This window comes from Macaca nemestrina, chromosome 17 (genome assembly GCF_043159975.1).
Source record: "Macaca nemestrina isolate mMacNem1 chromosome 17, mMacNem.hap1, whole genome shotgun sequence".
In the NCBI taxonomy this organism is placed as follows: Eukaryota; Metazoa; Chordata; class Mammalia; order Primates; family Cercopithecidae; genus Macaca; species Macaca nemestrina.
In genome coordinates, this window is record NC_092141.1 from 83924722 (window position 1) to 83943967 (window position 19246).

Below are 19246 nucleotides of genomic sequence, written 5' to 3' on the forward strand. Positions count from 1 at the left end.
AGTCCGAAAACTCCTCTAAGGAAAGAATGCTTGGACGGATGCAAATGTGTATGGTTTTAATGGGTATAATTGGATATCAGATATGGGTCCCAAGGAAAGGAAAACAGAACCTTGAATGCAGGTAACACACCCTCAAACTAGCCACAGGCAGTTGTCCCAAAGGCAACTGTAAATTAGTATTCATTCATTCAAAGAATGTCGATGGAAGGTACCAATGACCAGCATGTTGTTTGTTTTTTGTTTGTCTGGTTTTTTGAGACAGAGTCTCCCTCTGCCGCCCAGGCTGGAGTGCAGTGGTGTTATCTTGGCTCTCTGCAACCTCTGTCTCCAGGGTTCAAGCGATTCTCCTGCCTCAGCCTCCCGAGTAGGCATGCGCCACCATGCCGGGCTAATTTTTGTATTTTTAGTGGAGGCGGGGTTTCGCCATGTTGGCCAGGCTAGTCTCAAACACCTGACCTCAGGCGATCTGCCTGCCTTGGCTTCCCAAGGTGCCGGGATTACAGGAGTGAGGCACCGCGCCCAACTGGTGAGCAGCCTGTTCTAGGAGGTGACTAGCCAGCTGTGAAAGAGAGACAATATTCTTGCTTCCAGGAGATCTAGGAGAGACGACAACTTCTAAAATAACATAATTTTAGACATGAGACATAAACTGAATCGGTCGTCGGGGGAAGGAGGACGAAAAAGGGTCGATCTAGCAACTCCCAGACCAAGACACCAGGAGGGTCCCACCCTCGGCTCCGCCTCCAGCTTTGCATACGCCTCCTGATTGGTCGGCGGCGGGCGGCCCCACCCCGCGGAGCCGGGCTCCGCAAGCTGCAGGCGGGCTCCGCCAAGATGCAGCGGCGGCTCCGGGTGTCGCCGGGCGGGCCAGGGGCAGCGCGGACCCGAGCCGGGCAGGGGGCGCCCGCCACGGCACCCGCGCGCTCCTAGCGCCCCAGACCCGCCTGCAGACCCTATCCTCCCTGCCACCGTCCCACCCGCAGTCCCCGCCCCTCCACCCTTTGTGTAGCCGCCACCCGGCGCCCCCGGCTCTGCGCGACCCCGGCCGGGCCGGACCGTGGCAAAGCGCCAGGCCCCGCGTGGGCTCCCGGCGAGCGGCTAATGGCGAGGGGGCGCGGCGCGGGCGCTGTAGCCCGAGTTCCCAACGCTGGAGGCCCGGCCCGCCTCCGCCGCATTGTCCCGGGCCGCGCGTCCCGGCCCTGAGCCGCGCCGCCGCAGCACCCGCCCGCCGCCCGCGGGGCCATGCGGAGAGCCGCCGGGATGGAGGACTTCTCCGCGGAGGAAGAGGAGCCCTGGTACGACCAGCAGGACCTGGAGCAGGGTGAGCGCGGGGGCGACGGGGGAGGGAAGGCGGGGAGCGCCCGGTGACCCCTGTCCGCTTCTCCATTGTTGGGCGCTATCACCCCGGGAGGGGCTGGGCTGGACCCGGCGCGCCTGACTCGGAGGAGCGACGCGTCTGGAGAACCGGGACGTGGAGAGAGGGGGCGCTGCCGGAGAAGACGCGGACCGGACGGGTGGAGACCTGCAAAAGTGGGGGTCGGGGGGCGGTCTTCCTATTTTCCCAGACCACAGGGCATCCGTCATCCAACTCGCCCACCCCGTCCTGGAGGCAGCAACTGCCCAGCCGCCCCTGGTATTGTTACGGGGCCTGAGCGCTGGCTAGGAGTCTTTGGAGGCCGGGAGGCGGCTCCTTCGTCATGGTTTGCTGGGAGGGTGGCGTGTGTATAGAGGGAAGTTATCTCACACCAAATCCAGCAGCACCCGTCCCTGCCAGGATTTATGAGCTCTAAGACTCCCAGAAAGTTTCCCCGACTCGCTTCCTACTCAGGGAGAAGTGGTACCGGGTCTTTGCTGGTGAAGAAGCAGAAAGTCAAGTCTCCCATCTGCCTTCAAGAGTCAGGAGTCGCTTAGCCCTCCCCTGCCCGGTCCCCTTGCAAATGGCTCATGGTTTGGAGGGGGTCAGGTTCGGGAATCCCGGCCAGTGTGCCAGATGAGAGACTGAATAAAGAGGGATACACCTCCGCTGCCCCCAGTTGCCATCTGAGGGCAGAAAGGGCGATTGGAAGGGGGTTAGAAGCTGGTGATGAGGTGGCCGAAGTGACATCACTAGGAGTGGGGGATGGGGCTGTTGGGACAGGAAGCAGGAGGAGGCCTGCTGGAGTGCAGTCAGTTCTACCCTCTCCTCCCCCAAGATGCCTCGTTCTTGGATGGTGAGAGCTGGAAGGGGCGAGGAAACGAGTCCAGGGAGCAGTGACCTTCCCACAGCCTCCAGCAAGCTGGGGGGTGTGGACACAAGTCTGCTGCAGTTTGTGCCATCGTGGCATGCTGTGGTGTGCCCACACCCTGCTCTCCATCCACAAGGCTCCAGAGGGCTGGTTTTGCCCTGATGTGCAGCAGCTACCCGGATCCTGAAACCCCGACCTACTTCCCCACATGGCCAAGATTGACTGGCAGATGAGGCTCTGTCCTTGTGCTCAGGACAAGGGTTAATCATAGCCTCAGGGGGACCAGGGTGGGACTGGGGATGCTGGACTAGACCCTGCCATGGTCTGTGCCCTGGACTCTAACCTCAGCCTCCTTGCCTGGAATGAGATACAGCTCCCCTCACACACACACACGCACACACAGGCACACACAAACACACACACACACACGCACACACAAACACACATATCCACACATTGTGAAAACCCCCTCTCCCATCCTGAACAGCAGATTTTTCCATGAACACCTATTAGGCTCCCTTTAAGTAACAGACACCATCCTGGGAGCTGGGAATAGTCACAGCCCTGACCCTGAGGGTATACCCTGGCAGGTGAAGGAGGCAGGCTTGTAACTAAGTGCAGGTGGCACAGTATATTTTTCTTTTTTCTTTTTATTTATTTCTTTATTTTGAGACAGAGTCGCCCTCTGTCACCCAGGTTGGAGTATAATGGTGCGATCTCAGCTCACTGCAACCTCCACCTCCCGGGTTCAAGTGATTCTCCTGCCTCAGCCTCCTGAGTAGCTGGGACCACACCCGGCTAATTTTTGTATTTTTAGCAGAGACAGGGTTTCACCATGTTGGCCAGGCTGGTCTCAAACTCCTGACCTCAAATGATCCACCTGTCTTGGCCTCCAAAGTGCTGGGATTATAGGCATGAGCCACCGCGCCCGGCTGGTGGCACAGTATTATGGGCAGTGGGGAGGGCTTCCTGGAAGAGCCAGGCTTAGAAAGAAAGATTGGAAACAGTTCTTGAGAAGACAGTTTTCAGGTAGGCCGATGCTAATAGTTGCTGTCTCACTTAATTCCTGCACCCCTAATGAAGGCTTTGGCACTGTTCCTGGCCCAGAGATGGGAAAGGAGCCAGGGTGTAGAGGTGGGAGATGTGCAGAGATGCGCGGCTTCTTGAGAGAGAGAAGTATCTGAGACTCCAGCTGCACTGGGTGGCCATGCTCTGGGCTGCCGGGAGGGATGGGCCCTGCAGGCCTTTGCTTCTCTGGCCCTGCTGGTCTGCAGCTGTCAGCCTGACCCAGCAGCACCAATGGTAGCCAAAGGCCAGGAATCAGGAGGGAAAGCAGAAATGAGACAGCCTCAGAATAAACTGGAGCTTCCTGCCGAAAGTTGGATGTCTGCTTGCTGTGGGCCAGGTGCTGTGCTGAGCCTGAGGACATAGTCTCTGCCCTCAGAGAGTCCACATTACATTAGAGAAGACAGAAATAGGACCAAACGTACAGTGGCGTCAGAGTGAGGGGTTCTGCAGCTGTAGACCCAGCGACAGGGACAGCAGAGACTCAGAAAGGTTTATGCCAAGGCCCTTTTGAGCTGGAGGCTCTCCAGGAGAGGGAGGGAAGAAGTCATTCGAGGGGGAAGGGACACTTGTACCAAGTCATGGAGCGACGTGAGAAGGCTGCAAAGTAAGGAATGAGGGGCTGAAGGAAGCATTGGACACGGGTTCTGAGGGGCATTCCCATGGGCCCCGCCTGCTCTGTGCCCCAGGGGCCAGGCATGGAGAACGGGATGGTGGGACAGAGCAGGGTCTAAAGGCCAGCCATATTGGGTGTCAGAGGCCTGTTGCATCTCCCAACCCACAAATTCTCTTCCACCTAGCTGCTCCCTGCTTGCCTGTGAGTGTCCCAGAAATGGTTTTCTCAGCCAGCCACCTGGTCTCACCTCCCATCTGTTTCCTCCTGCCCCAAGGGCAGGCCCCAATTCCACTTTCTAGAAGCTTGACTGTAGAGATCCTGTTTGACTTTGGTGCTCTGTCCTGGTGGAAGGCAGCCGTGGGACAAGTGAGGTCCTAGATTCTCACTGTGTTCCCTCTGCCTACTGCCATGAACATCTATAAAAATAGAAAAAGCCAGCTGGGCACAGCAGCTCACGCCTGTAATCCCAGCACTTTGGGAGGCCGAGGCAGGCGGATCACCTGAGGTCGGGAGTTCGAGACCAGCCTGACCAACATGGAGAAACCCCGTCTCTACTAAAAATACAATATTAGCCAGGCTTGGTGGCACATGCCTGTAGTCCCAGCTACTCAGGAGGCTGAGGCAGGAGACTCGCTTGAACCCAGGAGGCAGAGGTTGTAGTGAGCTGAGATAGTGCCATTGCACTCCAGCCTGGGCAACAAGAGCAAAACTCTGTCAGAAAGAGAGAGGGAGAGAGAGGAGAGAGAGAGAGAGAGAGAGAGAGAGAGAGAGAGAGAGAGAGAGAGAGAAAGGAAGGAGGGAGGGAGGGAGGGAAGAAAGGAAGCAAGGAAGGAAAGGAGGGAGGGAGGGAGGGAGGGAGGAAGGGAGGAAGGGCCATTGGTTATTAAGCACTGGCACTCCCTCCTTTGGCCCACCTTCCTCCCCCACCTTGGACCAGGCATGGTAGGCCCTGTGAATTCCTCTTTCCAGGCTGAGAGGCGGCTGCTGAGTCACAGATTTGAAGTCCTTGGTACCTGTGCTTTCCCCGCCTGCCTAGCTGACCTTGAGTCCTCAGCCTCAGGAGAGCTCTGACCTGGCAACAGGAGGGAGATCCTGCCTCCACCCCGGTTACCCCAAAGGTGACCTGACCCTGATTCTGTGGACCCAGAGTGGCTGACAGTCATGCCCTGGAGCTGAGAACAGCCCTGCCAGGTAGTACTTGTGTCCACTACCTGGAGCCCACACCCTTACCTTTGTCCTCCCTGAAAATGTCCCGTCCCTTTGCTGCATCTCTGCTGTGGAATTTGGGGTGCCCGAGCCAGTAAGGGACAGTGGGATTTCTAAGTTTCTTTTCAAAGACAGGCTCTGGGCTCCCCAGACATTCCTTCTCAGGCCTCTGGGGCATTGCTTCATGTAAAACCACTAAAGCCTCCTAAAGGAAACCCCAGAAAACCCTGGGGTCCAGGCAGGGGAGGTGACAACCCAGACTTTATTTTATTTTATTATTATTTTTTTTCTTTTGACCTGCACGGTTTAAACCCATAGCCCAGACTTAGTACCTTCCCCAGCTTGGTCCGGTGTGTCCCATTCATCCAGCTGTGACAGGCTGTTACTCCACTTTGACTTCCTGCCTAGCCAGCTCCCCCATTCTCCCGTTCCCAGGCCTCTCTCCTCTGAGTCGGGAGCCGTCACCAGCCCTCTGCTAGCTGGTGTTCTCTCCCTAGCACTTGGCTCCACTCATTTCCCTGCTCTGCAACTTCTAGACTCTTCCCTGATCCCTCCTGGCGGCTTTGACCAGCTTAGCTTGCACTGTGATCCAGTTTCCCTAAAATGATCTGAGACCTGCCTCTCTGCCCCCAAACAGCTTCTATTGTGTTTCTCTTTCTACCTGTCCCTGAATCACTAGGTGGCCCAAGTCGATTCACTGCCTTCAAAGGGCAACCTTTGATGTCTCTGGTGTGTAGGGTGGTATACCACCCTGGCCTGCCAGCATTAGAAATCTACACACAGCCCAGACGCTCACCTGGAAGAGGGGGGCATGATGTTGCCCTGCACTTGGCCTTTCTTCACTCACCTCTGATGCAGTGGCTTTGCATTCTAGTTAAGCTGCAGGGGCTCCATGAAGGCCACTTACATGGAGCATGTCCTCCAACACCCACGGCAGGAGGTAGAATCAGTAGCAATGGCCTCTTTGCAGACCACGTAACAGTTTCCAAGGGGGGAAGCATTTAGGAGGGTAGCTCTCTGATCTCTTTCATGTATATCTGAACTACTGGATACTGTTCAGGATGAGCTACATTTGAGTCCCACTATGGAAAACAGGAAGATAGCATGGCTCTCTCATCACAAACTGAAGATGATTTTGCCCAGCTCCTGAGTCCTGAGTTACTGCCATGCACACAACATAGCATACGGCCGTAGTTCCATCTTTTTGTTGAGACAGAGTCTCGTTCCATCGCCCAGGTTGGAGTTCAGTGGCACAATCTCGGCTCACTGCAACCTCTGCCTCCCGGGTTCAGGCAATTCTCCTGCTTCAGCCTTCCGAGTAGCTGGGATTACAGGTGCGCACCAGCACACCCAGCTAATTAATTTTTCTGTAGCGACAGGGGTCTCACTATGTTGCCCAGTTCAATGATCTTTACATCAAACCTTACAGTTTGTAGATACCTCCAGATTTTTGCCCAACTTACAGTTAATAAATTCATACAGCATATATTCTCATTCCCTTACTAGGTTTATGTTACGTAACTAGTTTTTCTTGGCATCCTCATCAGAAAGTTAATTGCTCAAGGCTAAAGGTTCTCATCTATGATTTACATGATTTGGTTTCTTTGTTGTTGTTGTTGTTGTTTTCTGTGACTGAGGGAGGTGTTTGGGAAAGCTGCCTTTGTTTTTCCAGGCTAAGTTGCTGCAGCCTTGCTCTAGGATAGCAGCTTTGCACTCCTTCTCCAGATGACACAGGGCCCTCCTGTGGCTAAAACCCAGCCCTGGAGGCTCCACTTTGGCCGTTTCAAAACCTCACCTCTGTGCACGGGAGCAGGCTCCAGATTTGTTCCCGTGGGGCAGCTCAGCCTTTATGTCCAGGCTCGGTGGCTGGTCAGGCCCCTCTGCCTCTCACAAGGCAACGTCAGTTCTGCACCCAGCTTGGCTGAAGGCCCAAGGCTCTGCCCTCAGCTGCCCACCAAGAGTCACTGCTTGCCCGGGCTCGTCCCAAAGGAAAACTTCCACCCCAGGTCTAGAGTTCTTTTCAAAGACATGCCTTGTGCTCCCCAGTTGTTCCTTCTCAGGCCTCTGTCCATTGCATAGCAAGGGCTCAGCCAGAACAACCGTATCTAGGAAACTTTCTGTCCGGGAGTATAGAGCCCATCTCTCCTCCAGAGACCCTAGAACTATCACCGTGTCTAAAAAGGGAAAGCGGTAGAGAACTGGATCCCTGAACCACATCATATTGGCCCCAGTAGAGTTGTCTTCACGCATCTTGATCTGATTTACATCGTCAGCCTAGATTGAGAGCTGTTTTAAGAAGCAGCCTCAGGCCGGGCGCGGTGGCTCAAGCCTGTAATCCCAGCACTTTGGGAGGCCGAGACGGGCGGATCACGAGGTCAGGAGATCGAGACCATCCTGGCTAACACGGTGAAACCCCGTCTCTACTAAAAAATACAAAAAAAAAACTAGCCGGGCGAGGTGGCGGGCGCCTGTAGTCCCGGCTACTCGGGAGGCTGAGGCAGGAGAATGGCGGGAACCCGGGAGGCGGAGCTTGCAGTGAGCTGAGATCCGGCCACAGCACTCCAGCCTGGGTGACAGAGCGAGACTCCGTCTCAAAAAAAAAAAAAAAAAAAGAAGCAGCCTCATAAAGTGAAACAGACCGGTGCTTTCCTGGACAGTCTTTTGACAGAATGCCTCAAGAAGGCCTACCTTTTGTCCCAGGAATTCTGTTTCTAGGAATTCTGTATCTAGGCCTAGCTTTTGTTCCAGATGCCTAGGCCTACCCTTTGTTCAAGGAATTCTGTGTCCTAAGGAATTGGGCGGTGATTTGCACAAAACGTTTTGTACCACAAAGTTAATTAGTTTCATTATTCTTTTTTTTCAGAGATAGGGTCTTGCTTTGTCTCACTGGAATGCAGTGGCACAATCATACATTACTGTAATCTGAAACTACTGGACTCAAGCAATCCTCCCACATCAACTTCCCTAGTAGCTGCAACCACAGACCCACCACCTAGTAGCTGCACCACCATGCCCAGCTAATTTTTACAATTTTTTTGTAGAGATGGGGTCTCGGGTAGGGCGCAATCCCAACACTTTGGGAGGCTGAAGCGGGCGGATCATGAGGTCAAGAGATTGAGACCATCCTGGACAACATGGTGAAACCCCGTCTCTACTAAAAATACAAAAATTAGCTGGGTGTGGTAGCGCGTGCCTGTAGTCCCAGCTACTCGGGAGGCTGAGACAGGAGAATTGCTTGAACTTGGGAGGCGGAGGCTGCAGTGAGCCAAGATCGCACCACTGCACTCCAGCCTGGTGACAGAGAAAGACTCAATCTCAAAAAAAAGGAAAAAAGAGATGGGGTGTCGCTGTGTTTCCCAGGCTAGTCTCTAACTTTGGGCCTCAAGCTATCCTCTCACCTCAGCCTCTCAAAGCACTGGGATTACAGGCATGAACCACTGTGCCCAGTCTACACTTTCTTTTTTCTTTTTTTTTTTCTTTTTGAGGGACAGTGTCTCACTCTGTCATCCAGGCTGGAGTCCAGCGGCACAATCACAGCTCACCAAATAGCTGGGATTACAGGCATATGCCAAGACACCCCACTAATTTTCTTATTTTTTGTAAAGATAGGGTCTCATTATATTGCCCAGGCTGGTGTTGAACTCCTTTGCTAAAGCAATCCTCCCACCTTGGCCTCCCAAAGTGCTAGGATTATAGGCATGAGCCACCATACCCGGCCTGGCCTGTAATTTTTAAATCACCAGTTTGTTATTGTTTGTTTGTTTGGTTTGTTTTTTTGAGACAGGGTCTCTCTCTGTCACCCCGGCTGGAGTGCAGTGACACAATCTCGGCTCACTGCAACCTCTGTCTCCCAGGTTCAAGTGATCCTCCTGCCTCAACTTCCCAAGTAGCTGGGACCACAGGCACACGCCACCACGCCTGGCTAATTTTTGTTTTTAGTAGAGACAGGGTTTTACCATGTTGGCCAGGCTGGTCTCGAACTCCTGACTTCAAGTGATCCACCCACCTTGGCCTCCCAAAGAGCTGGGATTATAGGCATGAGCCACTGCGCCTGGCCTAAATCACCAGTTTTTTTTTTTTTTTTTTTTGGTTTTGTTTTGTTTTGTTTTGTTTTGTTTTGAGATGGAGTCTCGCTCTGTCGCCCAGCCCAGCCTGGAGTGCAGTGGCGCGATCTCGGCTCACTGCAAGCTCCGCCTCCCGGGTTCACGCCATTCTCCTGCCTCAGCCTCCCCAGTAGCTGGGACTACAGGCGCCCACAACCGCACCCGGCTAATTTTTTGTATTTTTAGTAGAGATGGGGTTTCACCGTGGTCTCGATCTCCTGACCTTGTGATCCGCCCGCCTCGGCCTCCCAAAGTGCTGGGATTACAGGCGTGAGCCACCGCGCCCGGCTAAATCACCAGTTTTTAACCTTTCTGTACTGTTTGATTTTTTTACACCAATCATGCCTTATGAAAAACATTAAATCTATTTTAAAAAGAAAACAGCCTTGTGAAACTCAGCCTGAGCCTGCTGTAATGACCTCTTTAAGGACCCGCTGTCCCCCCTCTTCTCTGACTCTGGATTAAGCAGCCTAAATCTTTTTTTTTTAACAGATTTATTGAGATTTAATTAATACACAATACAGTTCACTCATTTAAAGTGTGCAATTCAACGGTTTTTATTATATTCACAGAGTTATGCAACCATCACCACAATCAATTTTAGAATATTTTTATCACCCTGCCTCTTTTTAAAACAAAAAACAGGCCAGGCACAGTAGCTCACACCTGTAATTCCAGCACTTTGGGAGGCCGAGGTGGGTGGATTGCTTGAGGTCAGGAGTTTGAGACCAGCCTGACCAACGTGGTGAAACCCCATCTCTATTAAAAATACAAAAATTAGCTGGACGTGGTTGTAGGCGCCTGTAATCCCAGCTACTTGGGAGGCTGAGGCAGGAGAATGGCGTGAACCCGGGAGGCGGAGGTTACAGTGAGCCGAGATTGCCCCACTGCTCTCCAGCCTGGGAGACAAAGCGAGACTCCGTCTCAAAAAAAAAAAAAAAAAAGGAAAGAAACAAAAAATAATAAATATATTTAATATACATATGTGTGTTGTTGGGAAGGTTGTATCCACTCAAAATGTCTAGGTATCATCACACAACTCAGACCCACAAAGAGAACTTAGGGATTTTAGTACCTGCCGTTTGCTTCTAACTCCTCTCTACCCACCCATCCCCCTGAAAACAGACGGATTCCCTCCTGGCTTATCTGATGGGTGCTCATTTCCCTTGGACTGCGGTCGGGGAGGGAAGGTTCCAGTCCTGCAGGGTACAAGCACCAGGGCTGCCGCGGGAAGAGGATGGTTCTGCTGCTCAGGGAAAGGAGAAGGTTTGAGAGAGGGGCACATGTCACTAGGGTCAAATGGTACCCAACCAGGAGCCCAATACCTGAATTATCCCCCCAGCATGGACATAAACCAGCTGGGTGACCATGGGCAAGTCACTCTGCTGTCCTGCTCATTAGCCATAAAATCAAGAAGTTGGGCAAAAAAGTTCTGAATCCTCTTCCAGTTTTAATATTCAGCAAGCCCTTCTGCTCTCTCTGCCTCTCTGCAAGCTCCTATTCACCCTTTTCTTTTTCTTTCTTTCTTTTTTTTTTTTTTTTTTGAGACGGAGTCTCGCTCTGTCACTCAGGCTGGAGTGCAGTGGCACGATCTCGGCTCACTGCAACCTCTGTCTCCCAGGTTCAAGCGATTCTTCTGCCTCAGCCTCCCAACTAGCTGGGATTACAGGCTTGTGCCACCACACCCAGCTAATTTTTATATTTTTAGTAGAGATAGGATTTCACCATGTTGGCCTGGCTGGTCTCGAACTCCTGACCTCAAGTGATCCTCCCACCTTGGCCTCCCAAAATGCTGGGATTACAGGCGTGAGCCACCGCACCCAGCCTCCTATCCACCCTTCAAAGTCTGACTCGAAAGCTGCCCGTTTGCCTGAGCCTCCCAGGGAGAGTGAAGCTCTCCCTTGCCCATCGCTCCACAGCACCTGGCCTCTATGTCCATCCATGCTCTTATCACTCACTTACTCTTCCCAAAAGACAAATTATGCACTGACTGTGTGCTAGATACTGTCCTAGGCCCTGGGGATATTCATGAGCAAAACATAAAAATCCCTGCCCTGCCAGGTGCGGTGGCTCACGCCTGTAATACTAGCATTTTGAGAGGTCAAGGTAGGAGGGTCGCTTGAGGCCAGGAGTTCGAGACTAGCCTGGGCAATATAACATGACCCTGTCTCTACAAAAAAAATTTTAAAATGTTAAGACGGGTGTGGTGGCTCACGCCTATAATCCCAGCACTTTGGGAGGCCTGAGGTCAGGAGTTCAAGACCAGTGTGGCCAATGTGGTGAGACCCCATCTCTACTAAAAATACAAAACATTAGCCGGGCGTGGTAGTGGGTGCCTATAATCCTGGCATAAAAAATATTTTAGAAAAAAAAAAAAAAAGGGCCAGGCACTGTGGCTCACGCCTGTAATTCCAGCAGTTTGGGAGGCCGAGGAGGGTGGATTATGAGGTCGGGAGATCGAGACCATCCTGGCTAACACGGTGAAATCCCATCTCTACTAAGAATGCAAAAAATTAGCCAGGCATGGTGGCAGGCGCCTGTAGTCCCAGCTACTTGGGAGGCTGAGGCAGGAGAATGGTTGGCAGGAACCTGGGAGGCGGAGGTTGCAGTGAGCCAAGATCGCGCCACTGCGCTCCAGCCTGAGCAAGAAGAGCAAAACTCTGTCTCAAAAAAAAAAAAAATACTACGCCTGTAGTCCCAGCAACCGGTATTAAAGTCCCACGCCTATTCACAGGCGTGATCATATACTCTGTAGCCTTGAGCTCCTGGGCTCAAGGGATCCTATCCCAGGCAGCAGTATTGCACGACCTTTTTTTTTTTTTTTTTTTTTTTTTAATAGAGATGGGATCTCACTATGTTGCCCTGGGAGGCTGAGGGAGGAAGATCGCTTGAGCCCAGGAGCTCAAGGCTGCAGCACATATGATCACACCTGTAAATACTCACTGCACCCCAGCCTGGGCCCCATCCCTTAAAAGAAAAAAAAAAACTGCCCCATGAGCTCTCAGTTAGTTGGGGGAGCTGAAAAAGATAAAGGAGTAACTTCCTTGGGAAATTAGATGGTGCTAAGTGCTAAGGAGAAAGATGAAGCGGGAGAGAGACTGCAGGGCAGGGAACAGTGTGACTGAACCAAGTGATTGGAGAAAGTGACAGGCATAGACTTGAAGGAGAAGAGTGAGCAAGTCCTGGAAGTGTCAGGAAAGAACATTCCAGGCAGAAGTAACAGTGCAAAGGCTTAGCTCCTGGCTTACGTCTCCTCCCAGGCCTGGAGGCTCCTGGTGTCTTGGTTATGTTGGGATCACCTAGAGTAGATGCTCGGAACATGAATGGGCATCCTCTGCCTTTGTTCTCATGCTCACGTTTCTCCTATCCTAGACTTGCACCTAGCTGCAGAGCTGGGGAAGACTCTGCTGGAGAGGAACAAGGAGCTGGAGGGGTCCCTGCAGCAGATGTACTCCACCAATGAGGAACAGGTGCAGGAGATCGAGGTGAGGGCCCTGCATGTGCTTGCCCACACCCCTCAAGGGCCCCTTGGCCTGTGTGTGACTTTATGCAACTTAGAATAAGGTGCCGGCTTATCAGACACAGCCTTAGCCCAATAGCCTGGTATAGTTCACAACTGTGCTATCCTGTACAAGGACAGCACAGCTATCTCAGGCAGCCCTATTGCACCATCAGTTTTGTGGTTTTTTTTAAATAGAGACCAAGTCTCACCATGTTGCCCAAGCTGGTCTCTAACTCCTGAGTTCAAGTGGTCCTCCCACCTCAGCCTCCTAAAATGCTAGGATTACAGGCATGAGCCACCATGCCCAGCCTGAACAACCATTTTTAAGCCCCACTCAGCTGAAGACAAATACATCAAAGCAAACTTGTCCTTAGAAGGGGAGAAGAGGCTGGGCGTGGTGGCTCATGCTTGTAATCCCAGCACTTTGGGAGGCCAAGGTGGGTGAAATACTTGAGCCCAGACAACGTGGCGAAACCTTGTCTCTACAAAAAATACAAAAATTAACTGGCTATGGTGGCATGCGCCTGTGGTCCCAGCTACTTGAGAGGATGAGGTGAGGATCGCTTGAGCCTGGAGGTTGAGGCTGCAGTGAGCCGTGATTGTGCCACTGCACTCCAGCCTAGGCAACAGAGCAAGACCCTGTCTTAAAAATAAATAAGTAAAATAAAAAAGATTTTAGAAGTTAAAAAAAAAAAAAAAAAGAGGCTGGGGTGGTGGCGCACGCCTATAATCCCAGCACTTTGAGAGGCAGAGGCAGGCAGATCACTTGAGGTCAGGAGTTCAAGACCAGCCTGGCCAATATGGTGAAACCCTGTCTCTACTAAAAATACCAAAATTAGCCAGGCATGGTGGCGGGCACCTATAGTTCCAGCTACTCAGGAGGCTGAGGCAGGAGAATCACTTGAACTCAGCAGGCAGAGGTTGCAGTGAGTCGAAATCACGCCACTGCACTTCAGCCTGGGCAATACGGCAAGACTCTGTCTCAAAGAAAAGAAAAGAAAAGAAAAGAAAAAGGACAAAAAAAGAAGTAGGAGGAGGGTCTAGGCAGAGACATTTGCCCCTGCCCAATTCCAAAAGGTTACTCAATGTGCTTCCACCCCCAGTACCTAACCAAGCAGCTGGACACGCTGCGGCATGTGAACGAGCAGCACGCCAAAGTCTACGAGCAGCTGGACCTGACAGCCCGGGACCTGGAGCTGACCAACCACAGGCTGGTACTGGAGAGCAAGGCCGCCCAGCAGAAGATCCATGGGTGAGGGCCCGGGTGAGGGCCCGGGTGAGGGCCGGGGGGCGGGCAGGGAGAGCCCCAGGGCTGAGTGTACACAGGAGCCCATGGACTGATGGGTGTGACTTGTGCATGTCTCCCTAGGAACCTGGGATGGGAGTGAGCTTGTCCTTGTGTATTTTGTGTGGTTTAACATTCAGGCCGCAACCTTGCTTTAAGCACCAACTATGCGCTAGGCTCTTTTTTATACACTGGGGATGCAATGATGGGGAAACAAAGGCATTGTCCTGCCCTATAAGACCTCACAGCCTGGAAGAGAAGGCAGGCATGTAAATATTTTATGGCAGTGCAGGACAATAAGTGATAGAGGAGTGACAAGGAACTGAGGTGGCACAGAGGAGAAGTCATCAGCTCGCCTGAGAGGTATAAAAGAAGGGCGGGTCCTTGGGCATGCAGAGAATTCCCCACCCTACCTCAGGACCAGACAGCGGCTCAAGGGTACCTGTCTACCTCCTACCCAACGTCCCTCCATCTTCAGGGAGCCAGGGCTGCCATGAGGCAAACTGGCCCCATCCCCTTAAAGTCCCTGTGTGTCCACCGCCCCACCCCCAGGCTGACGGAGACCATTGAGCGCCTCCAGGCCCAGGTGGAGGAGCTGCAGGCCCAGGTGGAGCAACTAAGAGGCCTGGAGCAGCTGCAAGTGCTCCGGGAGAAGCGGGAACGCAGGCGTACCATCCACACCTTCCCCTGCCTCAAGGAGCTATGCACCAGCCCCCGGTAGGTGAGAGTGCTCCTTGGTGTCTCTGGGATTGCCAGCTATGGGAGGAAGGAGAGGCAGCAGACAGCAGGGTGCTGTTGGTGCATCATCCAGGCCATCAGAGAGACTGGGCCTGTTGCTAATGACAGTCATAGCAGCTGGCGTTTACTGAGCCCTGGTTGTGTGCTGCCACTATGCTGATACAATTTTTCTTTTTTTTTTTTTTTTTTGACGGAGTCTTGCTCTGTCGCCCAGGCTGGAGTGCAGTGGCGTGATCTCGGCTCACTGCAAGCTCTGCCTCCCGGGTTCACGCCATTCTCCTGCCTCAGCCTCCAGAGTAGCTGGGACTACAGGCGCCCACCACCACACCCGGCTCATTTTGTGTGTGTGTGTGTGTATTTTTAGTAGAGATGGGGTTTCACCATGTTAGCCAGGATGGTCTCAATCTCCTGACCTCGTGATCCACCCGCCTCAGCCTCCCAAAGTGCTGGGATTACAGGTGTGAGCCACCGTGCCTGGCCTAAGCGGATACAATTCTTTTTTTTTGAGACGGAGTCTCACTCTGTCGCCCAGGCTGGAGTGCAGTGGCCGGATGTCAACTCACTGCAAGCTCCGCCTCCCGCCATTCTCCTGCCTCAGCCTCTCGAGTAGCTGGGACCACAGGCGCCCACCTCCTTGCCCGGCTAGTTTTTTGTATTTTTTAGTAGAGACGGGGTTTCACCGGGTCAGCCAGGATGGTCTTGATCTCCTGACCTCGTGATCCGCCCGTCTCGGCCTCCCAAAGTGCTGGGATTACAGGCTTGAGCCACTGTGCCCGGCCAGCTGATATAATTCTTATGGCAACACTGTTGGGGGTGTTTTATGATGCCTACTCTCCAGATGATAAAATTGAAGCACAGAGGTTGTGTGTCTTATCCAAGGTCACCTGTTTAGTAAGAGGTTCAGCCAGGATGCTAACCCAGGAGAGGTAACCCACTGTGCTTTTCAGTTCCCATTAAATCTAAGACCAGACAACCACTTAATAATGGAATAATACATGCTTCATATGTAGTGGGTGTTTCAATAAGGGTCCTGGCAGGAAACAGTCTCTTACACAGAGTAATGGAAAAGTTAAATGAAGAAGAGGTGTGGGCAGGGCGTAGGGAAACCACAGGGACACTATAGTGCCCCAGGGTTGCAGCAGAGTGGAGCTGCCACCAGGCCTAGGCCTCAAAGAGCAAGGGGGAAGGGAGGTTACCGGCACCTAGAATGTATGGAGAAGGCTGCCTGGTCACCATTAACCATGGAGAGCCCAAGGAAGACACACTCCACGGCCTCTGCTCCCCCCTCGGATCTCTAGCCAGTGCCTGCCATGTGCCAAGCTCAGGGGAGAACCAAGCGACCTGGCAGAGGCGGTCCGTGGTGGTCAGCCTCCAGGGGCAGAGAGCAGGGGGAGAAGGGTGGAGGAGGGTGGAGAGCCAACCGAGAGGGGCAAACAATTTCAGCCCAGAGAACAAGAGAGATGTAAGGGCTGGGCTTCTCAGCCTTGACCGTGACCGTGACCACTGCCCTCTCCTCCGCCCCCACCCCGCTCGGGCTTCCACTCCCCGCCAGGTGCAAGGATGCTTTCCGCCTACACAGTTCCTCCCTGGAGCTGGGCCCGCGGCCCCTGGAGCAGGAGAACGAGCGGCTGCAGTCCCTGGTGGGGGTGCTGCGCTCCCAGGTGAGCCAGGAGCGGCAGCGCAAGGAGCGGGCAGAGCGCGAGTACACCGCGGTGCTGCAGGAGTACTCCGAGCTGGAGCGCCAGCTATGCGAGATGGAGGCCTGTCGCCTGCGCGTGCAAGAGCTGGAGGCAGAGCTGCTGGAGCTGCAGCAGATGAAGCAGGCCAAGACCTACCTACTGGGCCCGGACGACCACCTGGCCGAGGCCCTGCTTGCACCTCTCACGCAGGCCCCTGAGGCTGACGATCCCCAGCCCGGCCGCGGCGACGACTCAGGCGCCCAGGACGGTGTCTCCTCACCTGCCGCCTCCCCAGGCCATGTGGTGCGCAAGAGCTGCAGCGACACTGCGCTTAACGCCATCGTGGCCAAAGACCCAGCCAGCCGGCACGCGGGCAACCTCACACTGCACGCCAACAGTGTGCGCAAGCGGGGCATGTCCATTCTGCGGGAGGTGGACGAGCAGTACCACGCGCTGCTCGAGAAGTACGAGGAGCTGCTTAGCAAGTGCCGGCAGCACGGGGCCGGGGTGCGGCACACCGGTGTGCAGACCTCGCGCCCCATCTCCCGGGACAGCTCGTGGAGGGACTTGCGCGGGGGTGAGGAGGGCCAGGGGGAGGCCAAGGCAGGTGAGAAGAGCCTAAGCCAGCACGTGGAGGCTGTCGACAAGCGGCTGGAGCAGAGCCAGCCCGAGTACAAGGCGCTCTTTAAGGAGATCTTCTCCAGGATCCAGAAGACCAAGGCTGACATCAACGCCACCAAAGTCAAGACGCACAGCAGCAAGTGACCCTCGCCCGGCCTGCAGCCTCCCCCAGGGTGGAGGCCGTGGGGTCCCTCAGGCCTGGGCGGTGCAGCTTCCAGAGAGCCAGCGCCCTTTAGCGGCCTGCCACCACAGCACGCGACCTCCTGATCCGGAAGCACGCAGCATGTTCCCTGCTGAGCCGAGGCAGCCCACGTGTTCTGCCTCCCAGGAGCCCTTGGCCACCTCGCGCCAGCCCAAAGGCGCAGCTCAGAGTTCAAAGCCAAATGTCCCCACTACCCCAGGGATCCCCCAGCTCCCCCAGCCCCAGGCTTCCTGACCCTGCACCTCACCCTCAGACTGGTGGCCAGGCTTCTGAAGAAGCCATTCTGGATCAGTTGGCTGTTTTTTGGTTAAGTTTGTTTTTTTTCTAAGAGATTTGCAATGCAAGGTCTCCTTGACCCCTTGCCACAACTGGAAACACTTGAAAGGGGACCCCAGGGCCAGCTGTTTCAGGGGTTTCCTGGACCACCCACTGCTTCTCCCCAGCCCTGATGTGCTGACATTCCCTTAGTGCCAGCTGTCCCACCCCCAAGGTCCTGACCAGGTCAGAGATGTCCCCTGCCATGCAGAGCAGGAAGCCTCAGCTGGGCCTGGAGTGTCCCTGCTCCAGCCCGGCCAAGGACAGGTTTCTCCCTGGATACTCTTGGCCCACCGCAGATCTGTAGCCAGTCAGAGGAGGAGAAGGAGCCCCTCAGCAGACTGATGCAGTTTCGCTCAGAGCCGGCCTCCTTGGCTTCCAACCTCGGAAATGCCTGCTGGGCCTTAAGCTTTCCAGGGGCCGGGGCAGTGGGGAGCCCTCATCCCTTCACACCGCCTCCAACTAATCAAGCTTGGCCTCTGACTCCCCTCTCTGTGCTTGCCCCCATCTCAGGGACCATGATGTCTCAGTCACTCCACGCTCCTCACAGGCCAACCCTGGCACAGGTCATGTCTGCAGTCCCCAGAATGTTCTGGACATGCACCACCAGCCAGTGGTCCCAGTGTCCACCCCTGCCTGCCCTTCACTGGGGACTGGGGTTTTCACCCCATGCTGCATCCTGTTGAATTGGGATGGGGCTGAGGAACATGCTCCCTCCCTCCTTCCCTCCCATAAAATGCCTGCTCTTAACTTCCCACCTTTGTGGGGGGCTTTTGAGGACCCAGCTGGATCAGGGGTTTTGCTTCAAGATGTCAGAAAGTCAAGGTTCAGCTAAGAGACACCCAGGTCCCCAGCTTGCCCTGAGCAGCTTCTGGTTCCTTCTGCCACCCTTTCTGAGACCCTAGAAACTAGAGGAGCCATACAGTCAGTGGAAGGCGGGGGCCCTGGCCTCTGTACCGGGAGCCCAGTGGGAACCTTCATGCCTTATTTATTTCTAATGGGTAAAGGGGTTTTCTTACCAAGCATCCCTGACCTCCTGGAGACACCACCTGCTTTCTGGGCGGCACTGTGATGGGAGCTGGTGGCGACTGTGTCCTTCTGTACATGCAACTGGGAAACTTGTCCTTTGAGGCTAGGCAGCTCCCTGCCCTACGTGTGTCTCTGTTATCTGGGCAAAAGGAGTGTGGAAGGGTGGGGGGAAGAGCTCCAGCCTGTTTGCTCCCCAGCTCTGTAGTGGCAGACCAGCGTCACCTTTGAAGTATACGTGAGAGAAATATATTTACAAATGCTTTATTCTCTTCTTTAATAAAAAATGCACCAGTATTCTAAAAGCAGAAATGGCCCATCACCGTGCATCTCACACACCTGCCTCGCATCACGCCCGGCCGTGGGAGAGGGTAGCATCCTGGGTCCCACTTCCCTGAGACTGAACAGCTCCCAATAGCAGCCTCTGGCAGAAGTTTCTATATTTATTGAGGGCCAGGTAGGGATACATGGTGAACAAGCCAGCAGGGCCCCTCTTCCCTTGGAGTTTACATTCTTGTGTGGGGAGATCCACCCAAAATAATTAAACAAAAGATGTAGCATGATGGAAAAATCAGGGCAGGAGGGTAGTGCTACCTCTCGGCTAGAGCACCTGGGTTCAACAGGGTGAACCAAGTTTAAAAAAAAAAAAAGAAAGAAAGAAAA

General features: G+C 54.0%; 1 protein-coding gene across 2 annotated transcripts; it reads left to right on the forward strand.

Moving 5' to 3' along the window:
- Positions 1–831: 831 nt before the first annotated feature.
- LOC105469144 (cerebellar degeneration related protein 2 like) lies at positions 832–18888 on the forward strand. 2 transcript variants are annotated; one of them, XM_011719787.2, is made up of 6 exons: positions 1197–1321; positions 4876–5097; positions 12588–12700; positions 13821–13969; positions 14555–14719; positions 16293–18888. In XM_011719787.2, exons 3-6 carry the CDS (start codon positions 12662–12664, stop codon positions 17182–17184), a joined length of 1245 nt encoding a protein of 414 aa, XP_011718089.1. In that variant the 5' UTR covers positions 1197–1321; positions 4876–5097; positions 12588–12661; the 3' UTR covers positions 17185–18888. The 2 variants fall into 2 exon arrangements, with proteins under 2 accessions (XP_011718086.1, XP_011718089.1); XM_011719784.3 differs by lacking the exon at positions 4876–5097 and having other exon boundaries at positions 832–1321.
- The last annotated feature ends 358 nt before the right edge of the window (positions 18889–19246 follow it).